This window comes from Plenodomus lingam, assembly GCF_022343315.1.
Source record: "Plenodomus lingam strain CAN1 chromosome Unknown contig_19, whole genome shotgun sequence".
NCBI lineage: Eukaryota > Fungi > Ascomycota > Dothideomycetes > Pleosporales > Leptosphaeriaceae > Plenodomus > Plenodomus lingam.
The window spans coordinates 900,638-923,917 of NW_027093936.1; the positions used below are offsets into that span (position 1 = coordinate 900,638).

At 51.8% G+C, this 23,280-nt stretch overlaps 8 protein-coding genes across 8 annotated transcripts; 6 read left to right on the plus strand and 2 right to left on the minus strand.

Moving 5' to 3' along the window:
* Positions 1-540: 540 nt before the first annotated feature.
* On the minus strand, positions 541-3,180 carry IAQ61_004319 (uncharacterized protein; the record flags this gene model as incomplete). Its single annotated transcript, XM_003838924.2, has 1 exon — positions 541-3,180. The coding sequence occupies one exon, from the start codon at positions 3,178-3,180 to the stop codon at positions 541-543; it is 2,640 nt and encodes an 879-aa protein (XP_003838972.2).
* Positions 3,181-4,400: 1,220 nt separating this feature from the next.
* Positions 4,401-11,162, plus strand: IAQ61_004320 (uncharacterized protein; the record flags this gene model as incomplete). The annotated part of the gene is made up of 4 exons (XM_066096297.1): positions 4,401-6,652; positions 6,843-8,357; positions 8,688-8,834; positions 8,886-11,162. 4 exons carry the CDS (start codon positions 4,401-4,403, stop codon positions 10,834-10,836), a joined length of 5,865 nt encoding a protein of 1,954 aa, XP_065953615.1. The 3' UTR covers positions 10,837-11,162.
* Positions 11,163-11,448: 286 nt separating this feature from the next.
* IAQ61_004321 (uncharacterized protein) lies at positions 11,449-12,426 on the plus strand. The gene is made up of 2 exons (XM_003838927.2): positions 11,449-11,712; positions 11,798-12,426. The coding sequence occupies exons 1-2, from the start codon at positions 11,593-11,595 to the stop codon at positions 12,227-12,229; spliced, it is 552 nt and encodes a 183-aa protein (XP_003838975.1). The 5' UTR covers positions 11,449-11,592; the 3' UTR covers positions 12,230-12,426.
* On the minus strand, positions 12,427-13,449 carry RPS13 (40S ribosomal protein uS15). Its single transcript, XM_003838928.2, has 5 exons — positions 13,241-13,449; positions 13,141-13,187; positions 13,044-13,085; positions 12,828-12,930; positions 12,427-12,779 (listed from the first exon to the last, which is right to left on the minus strand). Exons 1-5 carry the CDS (start codon positions 13,384-13,386, stop codon positions 12,662-12,664), a joined length of 456 nt encoding a protein of 151 aa, XP_003838976.1. The 5' UTR covers positions 13,387-13,449; the 3' UTR covers positions 12,427-12,661.
* A 766-nt stretch (positions 13,450-14,215) lies between these two features.
* On the plus strand, positions 14,216-16,599 carry IAQ61_004323 (uncharacterized protein; the record flags this gene model as incomplete). Its single annotated transcript, XM_003838929.2, has 6 exons — positions 14,216-14,476; positions 14,525-15,168; positions 15,216-15,385; positions 15,442-15,856; positions 16,432-16,504; positions 16,555-16,599. 6 exons carry the CDS (start codon positions 14,216-14,218, stop codon positions 16,597-16,599), a joined length of 1,608 nt encoding a protein of 535 aa, XP_003838977.2.
* An 18-nt stretch (positions 16,600-16,617) lies between these two features.
* Positions 16,618-18,011, plus strand: IAQ61_004324 (uncharacterized protein; the record flags this gene model as incomplete). The annotated part of the gene is made up of 3 exons (XM_003838930.1): positions 16,618-16,681; positions 16,738-17,193; positions 17,242-18,011. The coding sequence occupies 3 exons, from the start codon at positions 16,618-16,620 to the stop codon at positions 18,009-18,011; spliced, it is 1,290 nt and encodes a 429-aa protein (XP_003838978.1).
* A 760-nt stretch (positions 18,012-18,771) lies between these two features.
* IAQ61_004325 (uncharacterized protein) lies at positions 18,772-19,252 on the plus strand (the record flags this gene model as incomplete). The annotated part of the gene is made up of 2 exons (XM_003838931.2): positions 18,772-18,924; positions 18,986-19,252. The coding sequence occupies 2 exons, from the start codon at positions 18,772-18,774 to the stop codon at positions 19,250-19,252; spliced, it is 420 nt and encodes a 139-aa protein (XP_003838979.2).
* Positions 19,253-19,989: 737 nt separating this feature from the next.
* On the plus strand, positions 19,990-23,051 carry SSB1 (Heat shock protein ssb1). Its single transcript, XM_066096298.1, has 9 exons — positions 19,990-20,136; positions 20,195-20,245; positions 20,304-20,430; positions 20,485-20,650; positions 20,706-21,084; positions 21,234-21,745; positions 21,797-21,810; positions 22,043-22,070; positions 22,131-23,051. Exons 1-9 carry the CDS (start codon positions 20,094-20,096, stop codon positions 22,653-22,655), a joined length of 1,845 nt encoding a protein of 614 aa, XP_065953616.1. The 5' UTR covers positions 19,990-20,093; the 3' UTR covers positions 22,656-23,051.
* The last annotated feature ends 229 nt before the right edge of the window (positions 23,052-23,280 follow it).

Sequence of the window (23,280 nt, forward strand, 5' to 3'; positions counted from 1 at the left end):
TGATATCCCAATTTATTTTTCAGTCTCTCCATACGTGCAGCTACCCTTTTAACGCAGTGCTTTATTGTTAGACCAAGTGTTCACATTATGTTATCTTGAGATACAAATACTCGTGTGACCGCATTCCTCTCTCTCCGTTTCTCCACCTTTGGATTATGAAAAATAAAAGTAACTCACACATCCACAATTTTTTTTTACCGCAGTCCAACACCACCACTATCATATATCATCCCACGACACCCATCTTCGTCTCGCGTAACACAAACCATGTAAACTGCCATCATTTCCGTTCTGTAAGATCGGAGGTGAAAAAAAGGGGCCAATAGGATTGAAGGCATGCTTTCGCAACTGACAACGATGGTTGTTTATGGGAGTCGCATTCTATATTTTATTAAACTGACCCAAAATTTCGAGACTTGAGGTCTACTCCAACTATAATGCCTAGCGCGAAAAAGGTCATCTGGATCATATAAACATATACATATCTCTTTGCTTCTTCGACACACAATCTGCATACACACACCCCCTCCATCCCCGTACTCAATCCTCGATATCATCATCGCTCAACACAAGCCCAGTAGCCGAGTCGGTAATCCCCGGCACCGCAGCCTCGCGCTCTGACTCCCTAATCTGGAACTTGACCTCTTTTCTCCTCTTCGGCGTCTCAGCCGCAGGCTGATCCGTACTCCACAGCTCCTGCTCGTCCAGATGTCCAGCAACGGCTTCATCTTGAGCATCGTCGTCGTCATCGGTGCTGCCTTTCACACCGCCCCTTCCAAAAGCAGTGATCTTCTGGATCTCGCGGATGGTAGCTGCGGTGGATGGAGACGGCATGTGCGATTTGCGCAGAATGGTGGGGAGGTAGGGAAGACGCTCGAGTAACATTTCGAAGCGGGCGGAGCCGCCGCTACCGAGTAGAACGGAAGACAGTTGCTCATCATCGGAAGGTTTAGTGGCTGTTTGCGATGCGGTGGAGGCAAATGATGGACTCTTCCTCCACGTATCCACACCACCAGTGGCACTAGCGGTTCTCGGTGCGCCGTGAGACGCGGCCAGGAGATCCCCATGCTGCGCACGCGTAATCCACATATCCAGCAATCCTCCAATTTCTTCCTGCTGCTTCCATATTCGCAATGATGCGGGATAGTACATGACATAGGCGCTTCCTTTTGGGGCGCTAGATGTGGTGGTCTGGCCGTGCGCTTTGATGCCCATAACGCCAGGTGGCGGTGCCAGTCTCTTTACTGGAGTTGGTAGACTGTATAAGAGTCCACGCACACTGGTCTGGAAACTCATCTCATCTTGACGCAGGTTGTCGGCACTTGTCCCCTGCAGGTTTCGTCTGCCAGAGCCAGCGCCAAAACGATCTGGCGAAAGAAGATCGGCATCAGATAGAGCCTCGATACAGCCCTCAATGGAGTCGATTGTTTCTTCGCTATCCGCCCCTCCGCATGACAGTACATAATTCTCGTGGAGCGCAGCGACAAATGTTTGCGTGTCCGTTCCTGTCTCATCGATAAGAGTGTCAACGTTAACTTCTGATGCTTTTGGTCTTCTTCTCTCAGGGAACCAATTTGGTGGCTGCGCGATCGGTGACCCCGTGCTCTCAGGCAATCTCTTGTTATACATAACTCTGCCAACAGCGTGGAAGATCCCCAAGGTACTTTCCCTTTGCGTCACAAGTTCCAAAGACTCTTGCTCCATCTTTGTCATTACCAGATCCTTTGACCCTTTTTTCTTTGCAAAATTGACCTTGGCGCCCCAGCCTTCGGCATCGTCTCTACGTACGCACAAAAACTGTAGTGATGAGACCGCACTTCTGATATCGCCGAGCTCTGCGAGACGTTGGATAGCTTGCGGGCCCAGGGTATTTCTTCGACCAGATCTCCGCGCTTCCTTGACAACAATCGTGTCCAATGCCTTTGTCATATACGTGGGTGCGATAGGATTGAACTCAATGACGGACACGCCAGGGTGGGTAAGGATTGCGGGACCCAGTAGCCGATGAGCAGTGAAGCTGTCAGCTGCCGCCGTATTTGTGGAGAGAAGAGTCTCAGAAATAATCATGACAATGGGAGTCACAGAGAGCTCAGTATCAGCTTGGCCGTTGAAGAAGGTAGTGGCGGACTGGGTGTTCGCGGTAAGATAGTTGATGATGGAAGACCGAAAGGCTTGTACAGCGGAAGATGTGCGTGTAAATGTATTTGGGAACTCCTCTACAAGCACCAGTTGCTTTTGTCTGCTAGACGAATTGCTAGAAACACTGTGCTGGCTGCCCTGGGACACTCCATCGAAGGTAAGACTGCCAAAGGTGCCAGTCCTGCCGACAAAGTCTTCAAACTGTGCAGTAGCGGAGGCGAAATTTTCAGAGGTTGACATGGAACCTGTGGGATTCTTCCATTCGTGCATGGCGATTCCCAGCTCCTTACTCAGGAGGGCCATGGTCGTCGTCTTTGCACTGCCAGCAGGGCCTTTTAAAAGAAGCAACCTCTTGCGCGACTTGCCATTGAAGACATCTGTGAGCCACGACCGCACGTCGGCGACCTTTCTCTTGTGCACTGCCAGCTCTTCGAGCGACACTGGCCCGTATTTCTCGGTCCAAGGCCGCTGATCCTCTGACTCTGGACGGATTGGCAGGGACGGCGGAGGCGTGCTGCGTGCGCCACTCCCTGTACGCAGAAACTTCTGTCGTGCCTTGAGCGCCGCATTGTCAATGTCAGCGGTGGTCGCATCGTTTCCTCTCTTGCGAACTGGCAGAGCGGCGGCCGGCTTCAGGGGCAGTGGGCGAGCGTCATCAGAGGAGTCGAGGATCTCATCGATAGGCGCGGGCGGTGTATCAGTAGTCTTTTCGGGGCTCGAGGTAGGCTGGGAGAAGGCCTGCGACCGCGGCACGTTGCTGAAGAAGGATGTGATCGGTTTGGTCACCGCCTTGGGCTTCACTGGCGATTTAGCTGGTGCCTTCTTCGGAGCAGCCTTCCGCGACTGGGGCGATGCTGCACGGCGTGCCTGTGCCTGTGCCTGTGCCTGTCTACGGCTGTCTCCACGCGGCTCATTGGAGGTGGCGGTTAGTGTGCCCCTCTTGGGTCGCGTGCGAGGCGGTGAGTGTGATTCATCATCCTCCTGCTCAGAATCGGATGAAAGCACGACGGGCTGCTTGCGGGCTGCTCGCGGCTTGACCATGCCGCCTTGAATGGCTCAATGGCACGGAAGAGAGGACTACTGCTACTACTCCTCCTACTACAGCGGCAATGCAAGATGACATTTTCGTGCCATTGCCAGGCCGGTGACGACAGGATCGAAAGAGCAGGGGGTGTACTATGTAGTATAGATGAGCAAGTGGTGGTCGCGTCGGAAGCGGAGAAATAAAACGGGACGTGATGGCGCTAATTCTGTAAGTTACCTAGCCGAACATGGTTAACATCTTCTTCGCGCACACGCCTAACTACTCTCTGTAGCCCCAACCACCGACCTATCTCCTTTCATCACTCACCATTCACTACTCACCGTTCACTACTCCCTATCTACCACTCAACACTCACCACTCACCACTCACGTCAAGGCTTCGACACCAATTGAACATCGCTTCGGGACAGTCTGACACCTCACTACTCTGTACTACCCCGTCGTCAGGCCTCAGATCCCCTGTCCCTTTCCTCCCAACCCCCCCCCCCCCAAACGCTCCACCCACACCGCTGCATCATCGCTTGGCCTTCCCGCTTGAGGCTGCGGGCTGCCGGGTGTGCTTATACGCTTCTACTCTAGGTGGCTGATCTGTATGTGCTTTGCATGCGTCTGACGTCGCCTTCCGATGGGCCAACCAGCGCATAACACACATGCGCACCAGCAACTTGGTGCATACGAGCCAAATTTTTCCACCATGCACACTGCAAATTGCCAGCGCTGCGGTACGTAGTTTCTGCTTCTATCTACTCGTGAGCGTTTCATATGTTATTTTGTCTATATCTCCTTGATACTGCTCCGTGCCTGGCTACCTTCGTGGCAGAGCAGAGCACGAAATGAAGCGACTCTCTGCAACTAGATATACTCCACGTGCACATCAGATTGTGCTGTAAGGCCGACGGCGTTTCAATTGGGGCGCATAGACTGGTAGCCTCGTTCTTCGATGAGCTGGCAACCTTCCTGCCGCTCTCCCATTGGCCACGCTTGCATCACAATCGGAGCCCTGCTCGTTCACGAGGCCTGGCGTTACAGTACACCCTATATAGGTCTTTATGCGCGTGTTCATCACTTTTTGACATGTTCCATCGTTGTCGTGCCACGCAAGCAGGCGCCTAGCCTCAACTTCGTGATTGTTCGGTTTTGTTGTGAGAGCACACAAATCGTCTGCTCGCTCGTGACTGTCTTTGCACATTTATACGACGATCTATCACGGTGCCATCATGGCAAAGAAGAACGGCAAGAAGTCATCCAAGCAGGTGGAAGAGACGACCGCTCCACCTGACAGCGCACCATTGCCACCACCTGCAGAGCCCCTCTCAGACGAGCCTGAAGGCATATCATTGACAGCAGAAGCGCCAACAACTGTTGCGGACGAGGCCCAAGCGCCATTAGACGCACAAGCCGCAGAGATACCCTCCGAAGAACCATCACAGACCGAGCAACGGACATATCCACTTGAGGCGGAGGTTGCCAAGCCAGTGGTTCTCGAACCTGTGGAAGAAGTACCCACTTCTGCACCTGCTGAGGATCCGGAGGCCCTTCTGACGGATCCAAGCGAACAGCTGTCGGCCAATAACGCAATAGTTGCGGCCGACGTCGAGCCACCTCCGAGCGAAGGGCAACCAGTGGTGAATCAGGAAGATTCAAGTCTGCAGCCAATTGAACATAGCGAAGTTCAAGTCGAAGACACCAATCCAGTAATCCAACTGACGGACGAATCAACTCAACAACCACAAGAAACCCCTCCAGGGACAGAATCACCATCTGACAACCCACCGGAGATTCTCACACAAGAAGACGTCAACGATTTGGTACCAGCCCCTGTCATTGAACAGCCTGTGAGTTCAATGGGAAACGGCCCACCATCGAAAATGGAACCACAGACAGAAAACGACAAATCGATACCCCTAGCAACACTAAGCAGCGAGCCGGCCCTAGTTCCAGACGCAGATCCTACCATCAACACAGCATCAGAGGTTCCTGAAGCACCAATAGCTCCTTTAGAAACAGAGGTACTAGAAGCACCAGAAGCACCAGAAGTCCTAGAAGCACTAGAAGTTCCAGAAGCACTAGAAGTTCCAGAAGCACCAGAAGCAACAGAAGCAACAGAAGCACCAGAAGCACCAGAAGCACCAGAAGCAACAGAAGCAACAGAAGCAACAGAAGCAACAGAAGCAACAGAAGCAACAGAAGCAACAGAAGCAACAGAAGCTCCAGAAGCTCCAGAGGTTCCTGAAGCTCCAGAGGTTCCTGAAGCTCCAGAGGTTCCTGAAGTACCAGAGATTCCAGAAGCACCAGAAGTTCCAGAAGCACCAGAAGTTCCTGAAGTACCAGAGGCCCCTGAAGTACCAGAGGTTCCTGAAGTACCAGAGGTTCCAGAAGCTCCAGAGGTTCCAGAAGCTCCAGAGGTTCCTGAAGTACCAGAGGTTCCAGAAGTACAGGCAGCTTCTCAAGAACCAGAGAGCCCTAGGGTAGGAGACGCTACTGTAGTTCTTGAGACTCCAGAGACTCGAGAAGCAGTTGCTGCAGATGCAGATCAACCTACAGAAGAAGCTGCTGAACAGACGGAAGTGCAAGAAAGAGAAACAAAAGAAGACGCTGAGCTTGCACGAGCTGAGCACGAGAACATCGAGCGAGAGAAGCAGGATAGAAAAGATCAGGAACAGAAGCTTGCCGAGGAAGAAGAGATCAGGAGGGCTACTGAGGCCATTGCTGAAGCCCAGAAAGCAATCGAAGCCGAAGAGGCAAAGCGCCGTGAAGACTTCGAAAACCAAGAGTCTGAAAAGGAGCCACAGAACGGGCAGAATGATAACGTTGTAGCTGGGGAAGAGGAAGGACTACCCGAAGGTCAAGAAGAAATAGTCAAGACAGCTGCTGGGGAGGACAAGCACACAGTCGATCAAATTTCTGAGCAAGAAAGACTCGAAGCCGAAGCGCGAACTGCTCTGGAGGCTGCGAAGAAGGCGATCAAGGAAGCTGAAGAGGCTGAGGCGGCCCGGATTGCTGCAGAAGAGGCCTTGCGTGAACCGCCCACTCTGGCTGCAAATGATGACACAAAACATACTGTTGGAAGAGCAGACTTGGAGTCTATATCATCTCCCAATGCTTCAAACACGGCGATAGGAGACATGCAGAAGACCCACGCGAACGCTGTTCCAGATATCAAGGCACGCGAATCAGCTCGTGTACTTTCACCGCAACCCCTGCGAGGTGCTGAGGTGGTCGATGGAGCAATGCAGCCAGCAAGCATTCCAGCACCACCTGCAGTAGCCAGTCCACCTCCTTCCTGGTCAGACCCGAGGTTTTCAAACCGGAACCTAGAATCGCCTCATTCCAGGAGGGGTGAAGCGCCGAAACGAAGATCACGGGATTCAGATCCGATTCACGCACCGAGGCCGCAGGCCGTCACCCAACTGATAGAAAACAACAGGCCGCCCGCTCCAAGCCCACCAATGGGCAGAGCACATCTTAGGTATGTCATTACGCAATAACGTTTTCCACAATATTCCGACGATGTTCGCATCGCCAAGACCCCCTCCCCCTCAGTAAGCCATTACACCCACGAGTACGCTCAGCAGGCTCGTGACCCCCTCCCCTCCATCAGGCTTCATACACTCTGCTAGCCACAGTGAATGCTTGACTGACATTGAAATCTCTTCCAGGCAAAATTCGATATTCGAGTCTGAAGACGAGTCGGACTCAGCTCTAATCCGGTCTAGGCGACAGTTTCGAGGCGGTGAGCCGCATGACACTTCGCGTGGACCCACTTTGGGGTCTACGCCAGCGCATCGTGGCGGGTTCGCCTCGCGAGTGCCCGTAGACCCGTCATACGCCAACCCTCCACCGCCTCCTCCAGGCTATCATCCCAGATACTATGCACCGCCAGCCCCACCATACTACCAGAATCCTGGCCCTGGCATGAGTCAGCCGGGCTATCCAAATCATCATCCTTATGGCCCCTCCTCACACTCTTCCTCCTCTCCCTACCAAGAGTCGTGGAACCAGTACCCACCGGGGTATCCTCCTTATGGCAGTCCACCTCAGCGACATGATTCCTCAGGCTCAAGGGACTATCCTGTGCATGCTATAGAAAACGTATCTACAGACGAAGATTCTGGTGACGTCTTTTCACGCATCGCGCAGGCCATCCCTGACTTGCATGTTTTGCTGGCCAAGTACAAAGAGACACACAGTCAGCTAAGTGTGAGAGAAGACTTACTCCGCCGAGCAAGCGTAGAACAGGAAGCCAAGATAAGAGCAAAGGATGAGGAGATCGAGGACTTGAAGGACGAGATTGACAACTTCGATCGCAAGCACTCTGCTGAGGTAGCTCAGCTTCGATTCCAGATTGACAATCTAAGAGAGCAAGTCAAGGAACTACGTGAGCTAAAATACAAAACAGAAAGGGAGGTTCAAGACACCAGGAAAGTGCAAAACGCAGCAATGAAGTCTTGGGAGGCCAAGTACAAGGAGCTGGAAGATGCTCATGCAAAGGCTTGGAAGGAGTTTGAAGACTGGAAGTCGACTACAAACACCAAGAACGATGCCGAGAAAATCGCCCTCGCTATTCAGTTCGACAAGAAGCTGAAGGAGGCGGACATCATCGCAGAGAACCAACGACAGGAGGCTGCCGCAGTGTTTATGCAAGAGAAGGAGGAGCTCCAAGCTGAGCATCAAAGGCAACTGCGCGACCATGAAGCTATGCTTGAGCAGGTTCGCGCTGAGCTTGAGCATAAGCTGGCTGTTGCTCAAATCGATCGCGAACAAGCTATCGAGCATGAGCGTCAAAGTCAAGAAGTCTGGATCGCTGAGCGCGAACATCTTACCAGGGCTCACCTGGAGGACCGCGAAAGTCTCCAGAAGGCCTGGCAAGAGCAGCGCGATCTTCTGGAGCTTCAGTACCAGAAGGCCAAAGATGAGTCTGATGCTGCTTGGACCGCACTCCACGCCGATGCTATCAAGAAGGCTGATGAGGAGAGGGCCCGAGCTGATCAGCTGGCTAGAGAGAATGAGGAACTGATGACGCGCTTCAATGCGCTGAAAGAAGAGAGTAAGAAAGAGAGGGATGTCATCAGGAGTGTTGCCATGAATATTGAGTCGGAGAAGTCCCGCCTCGAGAAGCTCATGGAGTGTTATGGGGATATTGCGGAAATCAAGAGTAAGGGTGATTCATACTAGTAAGTCAATTCGTGTGCAGCTTTTACAATGTTGTCCCGGTGGTAGCAGACCGCACAGAGAGCGAAGGTAACAGTAGAGCCATGCTATCAAGGATAAGGCTGGGTACCTTCGATGTCTCTTGCAGTTTCCTTGGGAACAGTAAAGCATGCTGAAGTTGTACAGCCCTATCTTTGTAGCATGGATTTCTGGAAGCTCAATTGGAGCACAACTCATGTCTCTATACACCATCTGTAGCGTCTGCTCCACCGTAATACAATATTTGCTCTTCTCTTGCCCACCCTACGTTGTTTTGCTCGCATCTTAAATCCCTGTCTGACCGTCGTGTGCAGTCTAGTCTCGTTCTCTCAGCTCCAAAAGCAGATCATCGATCTTGCCTCAACTCACTTCATGCATCTCCCCGTACGACCTCCTGCCGAAGATCTTGCGCAAGTTCCATCAAACCTTCCGTCCTTCCTTGGAGATACTGCAGCGTCTAGGTAAGTCAGCTTCTTACGTCGATATCATCCACTGACACTTTGCGATTCTAGACAAGTTCGGGCTGCTTATATAGCGCACACGATTTCCAAACTGATCACCTATCGTGTCTTTGGTCCCTTCTTGTTCAGCCTAGGAACTCGGTACGACAAAGCGGATTCTTTGTTCTCATCGATGAGCACCCATATTCGCGCAAAGAGCACTCGCAAGGAGGCGATATGGCGCCAGCAGACATTGCTCGCTGCTTTCACTAGTAGTGGGGCCAAGCAACGCATCAACACTGCGGCTGGTACCGTTGTCGAGGAAATCGTGAACGCTATTAAACATTTTGCCGATCCGAAAGAGGAAGAGGGCATCAAACTTGCGGTAAAGCGAATCGTCAAGGTGGCTGCTGAGACATGGCGTTTCGCACGTCTTGAGCGCGAGATGATCACAGCTGTCATGCCTGCATTGGAAGACCAGGAACACTCCTTTACAGGGCCAGAGTACTGGCCTACCTATAAACCTGAAGGCGACAGACCGGAAGGTACACTGATAGGGTCCTTAGTTGGCGTCGCGCCCCAGTCTAACGAGCAGCCTCAACTCCTACTGAGGCTTTTCCCAGTCATTTATCGTGAGCCAAAGCACGAAAACTTCCATCGAGATGGGGAAGAGCGTGATAAAGGTTGCATATTCCATCATGGATTGGCACTGTATAGTGATGCAGATGCCGTGGTCACGAGGACCGAGGAGCTTAAATCTGCTGGTTTGCCGCCCTACACCACTGTTACGACGAGTCCGAGTGCTGAACAAGGCAAGTTTCCGCCGCCGGCATGCCCCCCGCCACGCGAGCCTTTACCTTCCCCTCCCGCACTTCGTCGCTCCGTTCCCGAAAGCGCGATCGAGGCGTCTGAAATAGGGTCATTGTTGGCGGGATCCAAGTCGCCACCCCCTTCGCCAGAGAAGCCTGAAAAGACTTATCGAAGGAAGAAGTCGACTCCTCCACCGCCTCCGTCTTCCATACCATCTTTTGATGATACGACACCATACAAGCCGGTGACAGCTTACAAGCGTCCACCTCCGGCCCCGAGTGATTTCGCTAGCCCGCGAAACCTCATCGGTGTTTTGCCACCAGTCGAAAGTCTGGCTAATTCGCATCCACCGAGCTCGTTTTCGAGGACTTCAATACCTCTACTAGGGTCATCTTCGCCATACTCTCAGAGGTCGCGAAAGGCTGCGCCTACATATCCTCCTCCTCCACCGCCGCCAGAGACATCTCAAGAGACGTTCCCTGAGCCGTCGCCCATGGAAAGCGCTGTTCTCCCAGAGTCATATTCAGAGTCTACTTTTGATGCTCAATCGACACTGGATGGACCCGACACCTGGGAATTGCCGACACCTCCTGAGTCTCGTTCGAGCTCCCCTGAGCGCACCATCTCCCCTCTCCTTGAGGCAGTCGATGAGATTGATGATCTCCAATCTCGCCGCAGTAGCCGTCCAACAACTGCGTCTTCCAGACGGCGCTCCACACTCACTCGCCGCTCTGTAGACATTGGTAAGGATGGAGAACTGCCTGACATCAACCCAGAGGGCTCCGAGATTAAACGCCGAGGCAGCACCTACACACCCAGTCATCGATCGACGAAATCAGGCGACACTGACCGGACGGAGAGAACCTCAAAGTCAGAGAAGTCCAGTAAGAGTGGACGTCCCAAGTCTCACTATCTGTGCGAGAGTCGCAGTGCCGCTGTCAAGGCGCTGTACCCAGATGGCCCATTGGCTGGAAGAAGCGCCGATGTGGCATCCAAAGGTTCCGTGAAGAGCGAGAAAAGGAGGGATCGTGACAGTAGGGACTCGGCAAAGGAGTCTACCAGAGATTCAACTAGGGATACCAAGGAATTGAGGAGAGAAAAGAGCGAGAGCTTCATTCTATCGGACAATGGCACCTGGGATACCAACAGCCAGAGTCGAGTGAGTGAGGAGGCGAATCCTCCTACAACAGTTGTTTGGCAGCGTTTCGAGTAGTTGGGTCGAAAGATACCCTCTCATGATCTGGTAGAACCCGTGGTTGCATGGCATTACCGGCGTGCTTTTAATGCAGTTGATGCGAGCATAGCGACGGTCGAATTCCGAGTATGAAGAATATGAATGAAGGATGGGCATGTGTAACGACAGAGTTTTGTTTGACGATGAACGATGATGGAGCAAGACTGCTCCCATGATGCGGCGTTAATGATGGTTTTTCCTTCACTTTCCTTTCGCTTCATACCTACTGCTGCATTTGTCATGACACGACTTTGTACATTAGATGACCTAAATTTTATCTCCTTGTTTACTATACGCCTTCAACAGGTCCTTCCACATTTCATGCACTGTCAAATGAAACATGACGTTTTGAATAGACCTTGAGTATGAGCACTCTGATATTCCATGTCCTGTTGTGGCGCCACTGACAAGCTCCATCACAATCAGTATGGGCTATCGAATCAACTTATTTCACTCGTAAGCTAATTAGAATTCCATTGCAAAACCCATTGCGACGTCGTGGGCAACTTCAACGACTATGTCGCAGGAGGATCTTAACGCGGAGTGCGAAGTCCGAACCGATGGGCCATCTCCGCCCAATCGCCGAGCATCAAGTACGGGTCGAAGCTCTCACAGTCGACCCAACTTGACTACCACTCAAACTCACAACAACCTCCCTTACCATAACGACATCGATCCCTCTACGCGCCTCTCCGAACCAAGAACACTCTCAAGCTCCCACCCACATCCATTACAATGGCCGAACTCAACCAAGACCCTACGCTTCACGCCCCGGAAACACAACAAACTCCCCAAACAAACGGCCACACCGAACATACAGATGTAGAAATGACAGACTCAATTGCTCAACCAGAGGTATATACACGCCCCCTTGATCAATCTTGACCTCAAACTCAATCCCCCTAACACCCAAACACAAAATTAACACCATTAAAATTAGCCACAACCTCCCACCGAACCCACCTCAACAACAGCCCCAACAACCACCGCATCAGACCTTCAAGCCTCTACCGCACCAGCACCGGCACCAGCACCAGCAGCAGTACCAGCACCAGCACCAACTACCAACACCACCACAACAACAGCAACCCTCGCAACCCAACCCTCGGCCCCCTCCTCAGCACCCACACCCGCACACACCCTCGCTGCCCCAGCCTCATCGCGCAATTCGCCGCACCCCAGCACAGCCGCGCAAACCGCACCCACGCAACCCATTCCCCACGGCAGTCCGACACGCGTCTACCTGAATCAAAATGTGACGCCGCATCTGCTCGAGGCGATGAAGCATTTGGCGACTGCCGAGCCGGATAAGCCGTTGAAGTGGTTGAGTGAGTTTTTGGCGCAAAAGAGTCTGGAGATTGAGGGACCTTGAGAAGTGAAGTGGGGGGATGGTGGAGATGGGAAAGTACATGCGGGGAGGAGAGAGGTAGAGTCATGAATGCGCGTTCTACGGTTCTGTCGAGGTTTCGCATGCCAGCGGGAACATGGGGACGTAATATGGGGATATGGCTAGATATCATACAAAGGAGTGGTAGAAAACTTCGGCGGGACTCCAATGAAGAAGTGTGCTGGCGTTCAAAAGCAATGGGCCACTAGGTGTTAAGGTCAAGAGATACCCGAAGTGCAACAAATCATGTTAAGAATCAGAGAAAGCATGGCACGTTGATATGTATTCAATTCAGAGATGATGCTTTTGATTCATTTCAGATCATGACCCTGCTGGGTATCCTTAAAGCATCTATGCCCATGGAACTCCACTTAAATGTCTACCTGCATGATAACCACGCGACCAACCAACCACCGCTTATGCGACGAGAGTGGAGGCAGTGGCGCTCTCGTACCTCCAGGTGGGAGGGAGGACACCGACGGACTTGTAGTAGCGGGATAGGCGGTGGATACGGGACTCGATGAGAATGAGGCGGCTAATTGAGTCAGTACAGAACGGGTGAACCAACGCTGCGAAAACGTACAACTTGGAGTCACGGTCCTTGCGGTTGACGCTCAAGTGCTTGCGGACGGCGACAGCCTTCTTGATGAGCATGTAAAGGTCCTCTGGGATCTCGGGGGCGAGGCCTAATGGCACCCTGTCAGCTTTGAACCAACAGAGGCAAGTTTATATAGCGCGGCAGATGCACCGAGGCAGAACTGCTGTTGACTTGCGCTTCAACTGGGACAGGCAACCATACCGGAAGACTTGAGGATGCGGAGGATCTTGTTTCCGGTGACGACTACGACATGTCAGTATCTAGCCCAATAGGAATTCTGAAGTTGCGCAAAACGTACCCTTGACCTGGGCGATACCGTGAGAGTCACGGAGGATCTCACCAATCCTGCAATTCCGTCAGTACATCTGCCTTCCTTCTTCCAGCGCAATCGTCCTTACTGGGAGGGAGTGGCGCCCTTCTTTGCGAGCTTGCAGATCTGCTCGACAACCTGCTCGGGAGTTGTCTTCAACCACGCAGGTGGGTTGCGGGAGTAGGGGATGGCCGAAGCTGATATACCCTTTCCGTTGCTGTGAAGACGACCCATGTTGGATGATTTTACCGGACGGCGACCTGGTCGATTAGTACGGAAGTGAGTGGTGGGCTGAAGACTTCAAGTTCGTGATCGATTTTCGCTCGACCACAATTGCTGTGGTCGCTTAAAACGCTTGGACCTCTTGGCGACGTAGCGCCTCGAGCTTCAATAAAAAGTCTTCGAGAGCAACGCGACCTCACAGCAAACAATCAGCCAGCTCTACTCACCGAATGTGACTTGGCCGCGCAACAACAACTACCCTTCGTTATGGAATGACACTGTTGGCCTGACTAACGCAACTGGATATTTTTTTGGGGGCAGCTTCTCATCGCCAGATAGCTCTTCACCCAGGTACGTTCACGCATGCGTTACCCATTCTCTCCCTCATCGCACAAGGATGAACATTTCCATATACTTATTTTCTGGTACCTCTTATTTTAGACGCCTTCTTGGTGTCGATGCATTCAACGGACTCTTCTGATATGTTGCGCAATTACTGTCCTTTCAGTTCAACTCATCAAGCTGAACCCTGACTGACTTGCAGCAGATGAACGGAGCTGCCCATCGCAGTCAATGGCTACAAGAACTCTGCTCATTTATGTGATGGTTCTCCCGGCAGGTGCTTTATGCTCGCTTAGACAATACAACCTTTGTGCCTTCTTCAACACTCACTTCTGACCATGTGCTTGCCTCCTGGCCTTTCTCGTAGCTCTTGCCTTTGCCTCTGCCTTACAATGGAATTCACAATCGCCCAACGACCTGATCCATTAACACACCCTGCCGCCCTTGAATAATACAACCAAAATCGCTTTTGCATCAGCTTCTATGCCAAACATACACCATGAGACATTCTATACTCATCTCAGCCATCTTCCTACCATTCACGTACAGCAAGACGTCAAGCCAGCTTTGTTCTGGTACTGCTGTACTGTCCGAGGATGGCAATTGGTATTGCTCCGAAGTAGAGGCCATCACCTACCACAACATCAGCCAACCCGGTGCCTACAATCGTACGACCTCCATCGATCCGCGCACAGGGCTTTGCAGTCATGCCCGTCAAGACTATTCTAGCACAGGGCCACATACTCCACTTTTTGGAGAAGTATGGTGCATGCAGCTGTACTGCCACCAAGGCTGACAACACCCTTAGGTATCTATGCATCTGCGTGGACCCATGAACGTCTCGCAATTGGCAGTATATCAACTACCCAGTGAGATGCACTCGTTGGACAGGAGAAGCACCATACCTTTCTATAACCGTCGGCGAACTCTAAAACAGCGAGATGCTTCACAACACAGTGCAAGCACGATCAAGCAACCGACCCAGACAACAAAAGCTCGTTGGTTCCCAGCGTTCAGACAAAGATGTGAGACAACAAGCTGCAGCCAGCTGACCGTTACCTCGACTGTCACTATAACAGATTGCACAACACCCACTACAATGGAACCCACGGATGACATTACGTATATCGGTCCTCCATTACCCTGTCTGCATACCTCGGCACCGTTACCCTCTAATTCCATCCTTTCTGCACCAAAGTCAGATTGTGGCTGCAACAGCACTCCTTCGGTCACAAGATCAGATAGATGGCAGCCTACACTTCTCCCTGCCTTGATGCCAGCACCAGTGGCGCAGGCAGATGAGGTGGCCAGAAGAGATGAATTTCCTAGAGCTGAAAGTCCTCCCGATTGGAGCCGGGTCGCATACTATAATTCAGCTGCAGCGGCTCAAGCAACAGGACTGTCGTTCCTTGCCAACTTAGGTGACCCGGAGCAGTCCGGCACATTTGACTAGTACGGGCTTCGTAGTTTCTGGTGAGTATAGTGCTAATATCGGACAGTGCTTTCGGAAACTCACTGGGCTACGTGATGCCAAACGGCGGCCAGGTCGCCTCTGAAAGTCTTCCATTTGATGGCACGTTGGACACCTCTGAACGCGAGATAGTCGTCATGTCAGACAAAGGATGCGATCAGGACTGTCCCTACTGGAGGCCAGACGCCACATCTCACTGTACAACCTCTCCGTCTTACTCGCCATCTTCGTGACTCGATACTGACCACATGTAGACGGTTGGTCAGGTTCATCCAAAGCCTTTTTGATCGAATTTCAAATGGACCACTACCCAAATCAGGGCACTGACCAAGGACTCATCTCGGACGCACCAGCATACTGGTTCCTCAACGCCGCCATCCCACGTATCCTGCAATACGGTAATGACCGCAACAACGTGCCTTGTTCATGTTGGTCGACCGGCTGCGGCGAGTTCGACGCCTTTGAGGTCCTCGGGAACGGCGAAGAACGAGCCAAGTCTACATTACATCGCCAGGGGAATCTTGAAGGAGGTGACTCGAACTACTTCAAGAGACCTGTGGGGGCAACGATGAAGTTCGCAGTGGTCTGGCATTATCCTCATATCACAGCGATGGTATTGGACGACAGTTTTGATTTTGGGGAAAGACTATCGGATGCACTGGTGCAAAGGTTGGTGCAGTATGATCCGAACAGCTGGGTGCATTCGTTGTTCCCTATTGGAGACTGATTCGGCGATGTCAAGCACTGTAACGGTAGGTCATCGAGGAGGCGTGATTTCACCATGTAGAAGTACATGTTGGCTGTTGCTGTCACCTACGGAATATAGACTTGATATACCTACGTAACTTTGATCACATCTTCAGCATCAATAGCAGCCTGTGATATCAGTAGGTCATTGCGTGTTGCAGAAGCCCCACCAGGTAGAGTACGGACTGGCTTGCACGGAGGTCGGCGGTGGCGACATGACTCGAGGTGGTTGGCTTGTGATTGCGCCGGGTACCGGTAGCCCGTTGCCCCAAAGGGCGCAAAAGAAAGAGAGAGACCGAGGTATGATTCTGAACATGAACAGCCGCACCTCAACCGTCCAAGATTGACATTGCGCGCGCATCTCACACTCATCGCTTTTCCATCTAGTTCCTCGTCGCCCACTCCCCAAACGGCCCATCAAAGACGCGCGTGGGATTGCCCGTGCAACATTTACTACATACCTACCCACCATTTACTCTACTTCCTGGCTGTTGAAGCGGATCCGCCCATCCAACGACTGGCATCCGGGTGGCCCCCGCAGACTTCGCCGCCATCGATCGCCCGTGCAGCGTTAGCCGGCTCTTTGACATCGCCCAAACCTCACACTCACAACTCCATAGCAAATCTTTGACAGGCACGCAAAAGTCGACAACACGGTGCGCTGAGGCGGCATAAGCTCACTCATGTCTTCTTCATCGCCGCCAAAGCCTTGGGAGACGAGCGGAGGTGCGACGAGTGCCTCGGTTGGTCAGTTCCCCGTGATCTGGAATCATCACAGACAAACACGACTAACACCCGCGCAGGACTTACCGGCTCGTCCACCAGCACAACCTCGTCATCCACATCTTCCACTGCGCCGCCCTTGCCATCAGTGCCCGATTCGCTGACGACGGTCGCAAATCGCAACGCGTCCAACTACTCGAACATGAACAACCGGTATTCCTCGCCCTACGGCGGTGGCTATGGTGGTATGAGCAGTTACAGCTCGCCATACTCCACCATGGGCGGTGGTTATGGTTCCATGTACGGTGGTATGGGCGGTATGTATGGTGGCATGGGCGGTATGGGGATGGGTGGCATGTATGGGGGCATGGGCGGCATGGGCGGCATGCCAGGCGACCCCAACAACAGCTTAACACAGTCTTTCAGTCAAAGCACTGCGGCAACATTCCAGCTGATTGAGAACATTGTTGGCGCGTTTGGAGGATTCGCGCAGATGCTGCAAAGCACCTATATGGCGACGCATTCATCTTTCTTCGGTATGTCACCAGCACGGATTGCGCGTGTACAGCACTAACATGAACCAGCCATGGTATCAGTAGCAGAGCAATTCGGAAACCTACGGCAAACGCTCGGTTCAGTTCTCGGTATCTACACAGTTATGCGGTGGATACGAACAGCCATTGCGAAACTTACTGGCCGACCACTACCAGCCGACGCAACGGCCCTAACACCCGCGAGCTTTGCTGCTTTCAATGGACGGCTGCCAGATGGCTCGTCAGCCCCTGCTAAACCATCAAAAAAACCTTTCATTGTCTTCATGCTCGCAGTCTTCGGTCTGCCATACCTCATGGGCAAGCTCATCAAATCACTTGCACGATCACAAGAAGCGGAAGAGCAACGGAAGATGCTCGAAAACCCGCACGCGGGCCAGCCCCTAGACCCCAATAAACTAGAGTTCTGCCGTGCGCTGTACGACTTCACGCCAAACTCCAACATGCAGGGAATGGACTTGTCTGTAAAGAAGGGCGACATGGTCGCTGTGTTGAGCAAGAGCGACCCAATGGGCAATGCTTCGGAGTGGTGGAAGTGCCGTTCGAGAGATGGAAGGATGGGATACCTCCCTGGTATCTACCTGGAACCTATCCAACGAAAGCAGCCCGCACAGATTACCAGCGGGAGCCAGAGTGGAAGCCCAGCTGTCAGCCGAACACAGACGATGACGAGCAGCACACTGGCAAGCAGGACTGGAACTATGACCGAGGCGAAGGTGCCTGAGAAGGTTGGCCCCAAGATTGACAGCAAGGCCGGCGATATGGGCGTTGAAAGCTTCCAGAAGGGTGCATTCTACTCTTAGTTTTTGGTGCAACATAATTCTGTCTTCATTCATGTATATCGCGAATGGCGTTACATTGGTAGGTTTAGTTGTGATGCGGCAGTATAGCCAGCAGATTTCCTTTACGAACCATGTTGGCTGGGAAAAGCTACGGTTTGGCGCAAGGCGTTTTATGATATTGGCATTTTCAATATACCTCCATTCTACTTGTTACTATGACTTGTGCTATGAAGATGAGTGGAATGTCATCACGTGTGAGAAACTCCAGTGGCACTCCATTCAAGGTTGCTCTGGACGGAGGTCTTGCAAGCATGTCATCTGAAAATAGTGATTGTCTTTTCAAACAACTGATACCGCCATTCCTCTGCAAAATGTATACGAATAATGTCCTGCATCACCGATATCTGCCCGATTTGTACTTTCGACGTGGCTAGGCTGCCAGTTCCTAGATCCACTGCCCCGCCCCCGCGCTTTCACGACCAGAGACCCTGCCCAAGCTCTCTGGGCGACTATCAGGTTTGGCTAATCTCGCGCTCACTCTACGGTGCACCGCATACTATTACCACGAAATAGCAAGCAGTACTTCGAAAACGGCTGCCGCCATGTTCGCGTCCAAGAGACTAGGGAAGGTGTGTGACAGCTGCATGCGCTCGCACCTTAACTTTGAGCGCATGCTTGCAGACCTTTGAAGATGTACAACACTAACAAATGCCTTTAGGAGCTCCAGAAGGTCATTCACACTGCGCTTGGGTTATGTGTAGCCTGCTGACTCTCACATCAGATGCACGACAAGCTACCACCTGGCATTACCCTCATCCAAGCCGAAGACTTCAAGACCTGGCTCGTGGACATTCAGGTCATGGACAATAACCCGCTCTATGCCGGAGAAACATATCGACTCAAGTTTGTCTTCAGCGACTCATACCCTATCGAAGTACGCAGACTCATATTCAAACCTCCAAAACTCACTGCTAACTTGATCGTCTTTTCTCAAGGCCCCAGAAGTCACCTTCGTCAAGGACGCCGAACATCCCATTCCCTGGCACCCGCATATCTACTCCAATGGTATCATCTGTCTGGATCTGCTCGACCGTTCAGGATGGTCACCTGTTCATAACGTTGAGAGCGTATGTGTCAGCCTGCAGAGCATGCTTACAAGCAACACGAAGAAGGAGAGGCCCCAGGGCGACGATAACTTTGTGAGGTACAACACCCAGCGGCCCAGGGATATCAACTTTGTGTTTCATGACGAGACGGTTTGAAAGGCCACAGGGCTACTTGGTGGGCAGGGCAAGGTGTGCGTTAAATGCATCATACGTTTGGCATGGCATAAGGCGTTTAAGTGACGGCGTTTGTTTTTGGGAAAAGAGGCATGATACCGATCGGCGTTTACAATAGCTGCGATACTTTGGCAGGTGGTAGAGCCTTTGCTACATCCTTTTGCGGAGTGATAGAGAGTGCAAATCTAATGTATCTCTACCAACTTGCTGGTGCTATGTGTTCATTGCCTGATGTCTTGTTTGGCGCACGTCTTGTCGGACTTTTGGAAATCAGTGTTGTGAAATTGCGCATACTCTGACTAAACATGATGTTTGAGATTACATGTAATATGCACAAGAATAGAAATGGCACCAAAGAAAATTCCTGACACTGTCTCCCCAGAGTATATTCATGAAGAGCCGACGCGATATGTCGTGTTGTAACTTGTCCAGATGACCGAGCCCTTTGTTGCAATTTTGACTGCTCACAGATCAGTAGGAACCTCCTTGATGGGTTTCACAAATCTTCCGGTATATCTCCAGGACGGTCGGAATCACAGTCAAGATTTAATGATAGCGGAATACCAGTCATTGCCGTTCTAAAGTAGAGCTTGTGTACTCGTCCTACCCGGTGCTTGAGTAGGTGTGAAGAAAATAGCGCCACCACGCCTCGGTTAGGGTACACGGACCACCTTGGTGGGCGGGCAGCACCCATGGCGGGCGAGAAATTTCAATTTCGACGAACGAACACACGCTAGGAAACACCCTCTTTTATCACACGCGGGTCCCCAAGATTTTTACACTCCTCAACCTCTCGCCAGTCTCTCACAAACCCATATCCATCATGAGCGACGAAGTCTACGAGGGTGCCATTGGCATCGATCTTGGTCAGTGATATCTTTGAATATCGTTACCCCACAGTGCGCCTTGCTAATTATTCGGCAGGCACGACCTACTCTTGCGTCGCCAACTACGAGGGCACCAATGTCGAGATCAGTATGCGCCCGCCTAGCTTTTATTCACTGTGTATGTCCTCTAACCATCATGACCACAGTCGCCAACGAACAGGGTAGCTTTACCACTCCCTCGTTCGTCTCGTTCACCAGCGAGGAGCGCTTGATCGGAGAGGCGGCCAAGAACCAGGCTGCTATGAACCCCGAGAACACTGTCTTCGATGTCAAGTGAGTTCTTCGCCAGTTTATCAGGAAAAGACCGCAGTTCGCTGACCTTTCTAGGCGATTGATCGGTCGCCGATTCGAGGATGAGACCGTCACAAAGGACATCAAGTCGTGGCCATTCAAGGTCGTTGACCAGGGTGGCAGTCCTCTTGTCGAGGTTGAGTACCTCGGCGAGCGCAAGCAATTCTCCCCTCAGGAAATCTCTGCTATGGTCCTTGTCAAGGTACAATTTTATTTGCGACTTAACTTGGTGGGGCAACTACTGACATAATCAACAGATGAAGGAAGTTGCTGAGACCAAGCTGGGAATGAAGGTCGAGAAGGCCGTCATTACTGTGCCCGCCTACTTCAACGACAACCAACGTCAAGCCACCAAGGACGCCGGTGCCATTGCTGGCCTCAACGTTCTTCGCATCATCAACGAGCCTACCGCCGCTGCCATCGCCTACGGTCTTGGCTCTGGCAAGTCTGACAAGGAGAGGAATGTCCTCATCTACGATCTCGGTGGCGGTACCTTCGATGTCTCTCTCCTTCACATCCAAGGTGGTGTCTTCACTGTCAAGGCTACTGCGGGTGACACACATCTCGGGGGAAGTGACTTCGATACAGCTCTTCTTGAGCATTTCAAGAAGGAGTTCACAAAGAAGACCAAGAAAGGTAAGCAACCCTCGAGGCACCATCGTTGCTACATTGAGTTATGAGCTCTATTGTATCGGTACGCCTTGATAGCGTATTCTCCACGCTTAGTTAAGAGCTTTGTTGTATCGTCACACTTTGACAGTATCATCAACTAACATACATATCAGATATCAGCGGAGATCCCCGCGCCCTCCGTCGCCTTCGAACTGCTTGCGAGCGTGCCAAGCGTACTCTCTCCAACGCTACCCAGACCACTGTTGAGATCGACTCGCTGTTCGACGGTGAGGACTTCAATGCCAACATCACTCGTGCTCGTTTCGAGGACTTGAACCAGAAGGCCTTTGCTGGCACTCTGGATCCTGTTGCGCAGGTACTCAAGGATGCCAGCCTTGAAAAGAGCAAGGTCGACGAGATTGTGCTTGTTGGTGGTTCCACACGTATCCCCAAGATCCAGAAGCTCCTCAGCGACTTCTTCAACGGCAAAAAGCTCGAGAAGAGCATCAACCCTGATGAAGCCGTTGCTTACGGTGCTGCTGTTCAAGCCGGTATTCTCTCTGGCAAGGCCACTTCCGCCGAGACTGCTGACCTCCTACTTCTCGATGTCGTTCCCCTTTCTCTCGGTGTGGCTATGGAGGGTAACATTTTCGCTCCCGTCGTTCCCCGTGGACAGACTGTCCCTGTACGTATTGCCATCGCTTTTTGACCTGGCTTTCGCTAACCTACAACAAAGACTATCAAGAAGAGGCAAGTGTTCTCAACGTCTCCATTGTTACTCCTGTCCATTCCCGTTCTGCATATATACCCCTCCTCCTGCACCTGGCATTTCCTACATGCCTTCAGTACGCCTCGAAAACGAGTTTTTGAGTCACTTCAATCGAGTCACCCAGTTTTCATGGCTTTTTCTGTTTCTCTTTGCTCCTTTCACCGCATTTGCTTTTCGACATCTACCATTGACAGTTACTAACATTTGCATCAGAACTTTCACTACTGTCGCAGACAACCAAGTGAGTAAAAATTTCCCGTGCAACGCACATTAGACATACACTGACTTCATACCTTAACAGCAAACTGTACAATTCCCTGTCTTCCAGGGTGAGCGTGTTAACTGCGAAGACAACACATCTCTTGGAGAATTTACCTTAGCACCAATCCCTCCAATGCGCGCAGGTGAGGCTGTTCTCGAGGTCGTTTTCGAGGTCGACGTCAACGGTATCCTCAAAGTTACTGCTACCGAGAAGACCTCTGGCCGCAGCGCCAACATCACCATCTCCAACGCCGTTGGCAAGCTCTCGTCCTCTGATATCGAGAACATGATCAACGACGCACAGAAGTTCAAGTCCAGCGACGAGGCCTTCAGCAAGAAGTTCGAGTCTAGGCAACAGCTCGAGTCATACATCTCCCGTGTTGAGGAAATGGTCTCAGACCCTACCACCTCTATCCGCCTCAAGCGCGGTCAAAAGGAGAAGATTGAATCAGCTCTCTCCGACGCCATGGCTCAGCTCGAGATCGAGGATGCTCCCGCTGAGGACCTGAAGAAGAAGGAGCTTGCGCTCAAGCGCGTTGTCACCAAGGCTTTCTCCACCCGCTAACTGCAATAAGTATTTGCCTGGTGGACCAAGCAGGAAGGATGGCGTGGGCGCGCAGTATACCCAGACTGTGAGACTGCGAGCTGCGATCGGAGTTTCTATCTTTGCGACATTTCACGATAGACTTTTGGTGTGACTGGTTTCTTTGGGCTTTTTCTTCGGCATTCATGAGGATGCAAAAGTATTGTGGGTACTTCTCTCATGACGATGCCTGACGAAACGATCGTAATGGATGTTCTGCAAAAGTATGCCTGGCGGTCAATTGTCTCTTATGTACTGATGAGGTAACTAAGAGCGAACGAGAAAAGAAGAATCATGACTCAATTTCACAAATTTTATCACCTCAAATTGTTCTTGTGATGTCTCACTTGGAACACGAAGTACGAGTATACACTTCTACTCGGTGTATCTAGTCGTAAGGCACCAGGTCCTGTGGTTTTCACCATCGGCCATAGCCTGCGTCTGTGTTAGTGGCTGCTTAGAAGGCATCACACAACGTATTTAATATTATGTATCCATTAAATGACGTTGTTAGATTTCTCACTAGATACATTCAATGTACAAGGGGATATAATGTACTGGAAGTGCATCCGAATGCCAAGACATCACCGCGCACGTGCCTTGGATC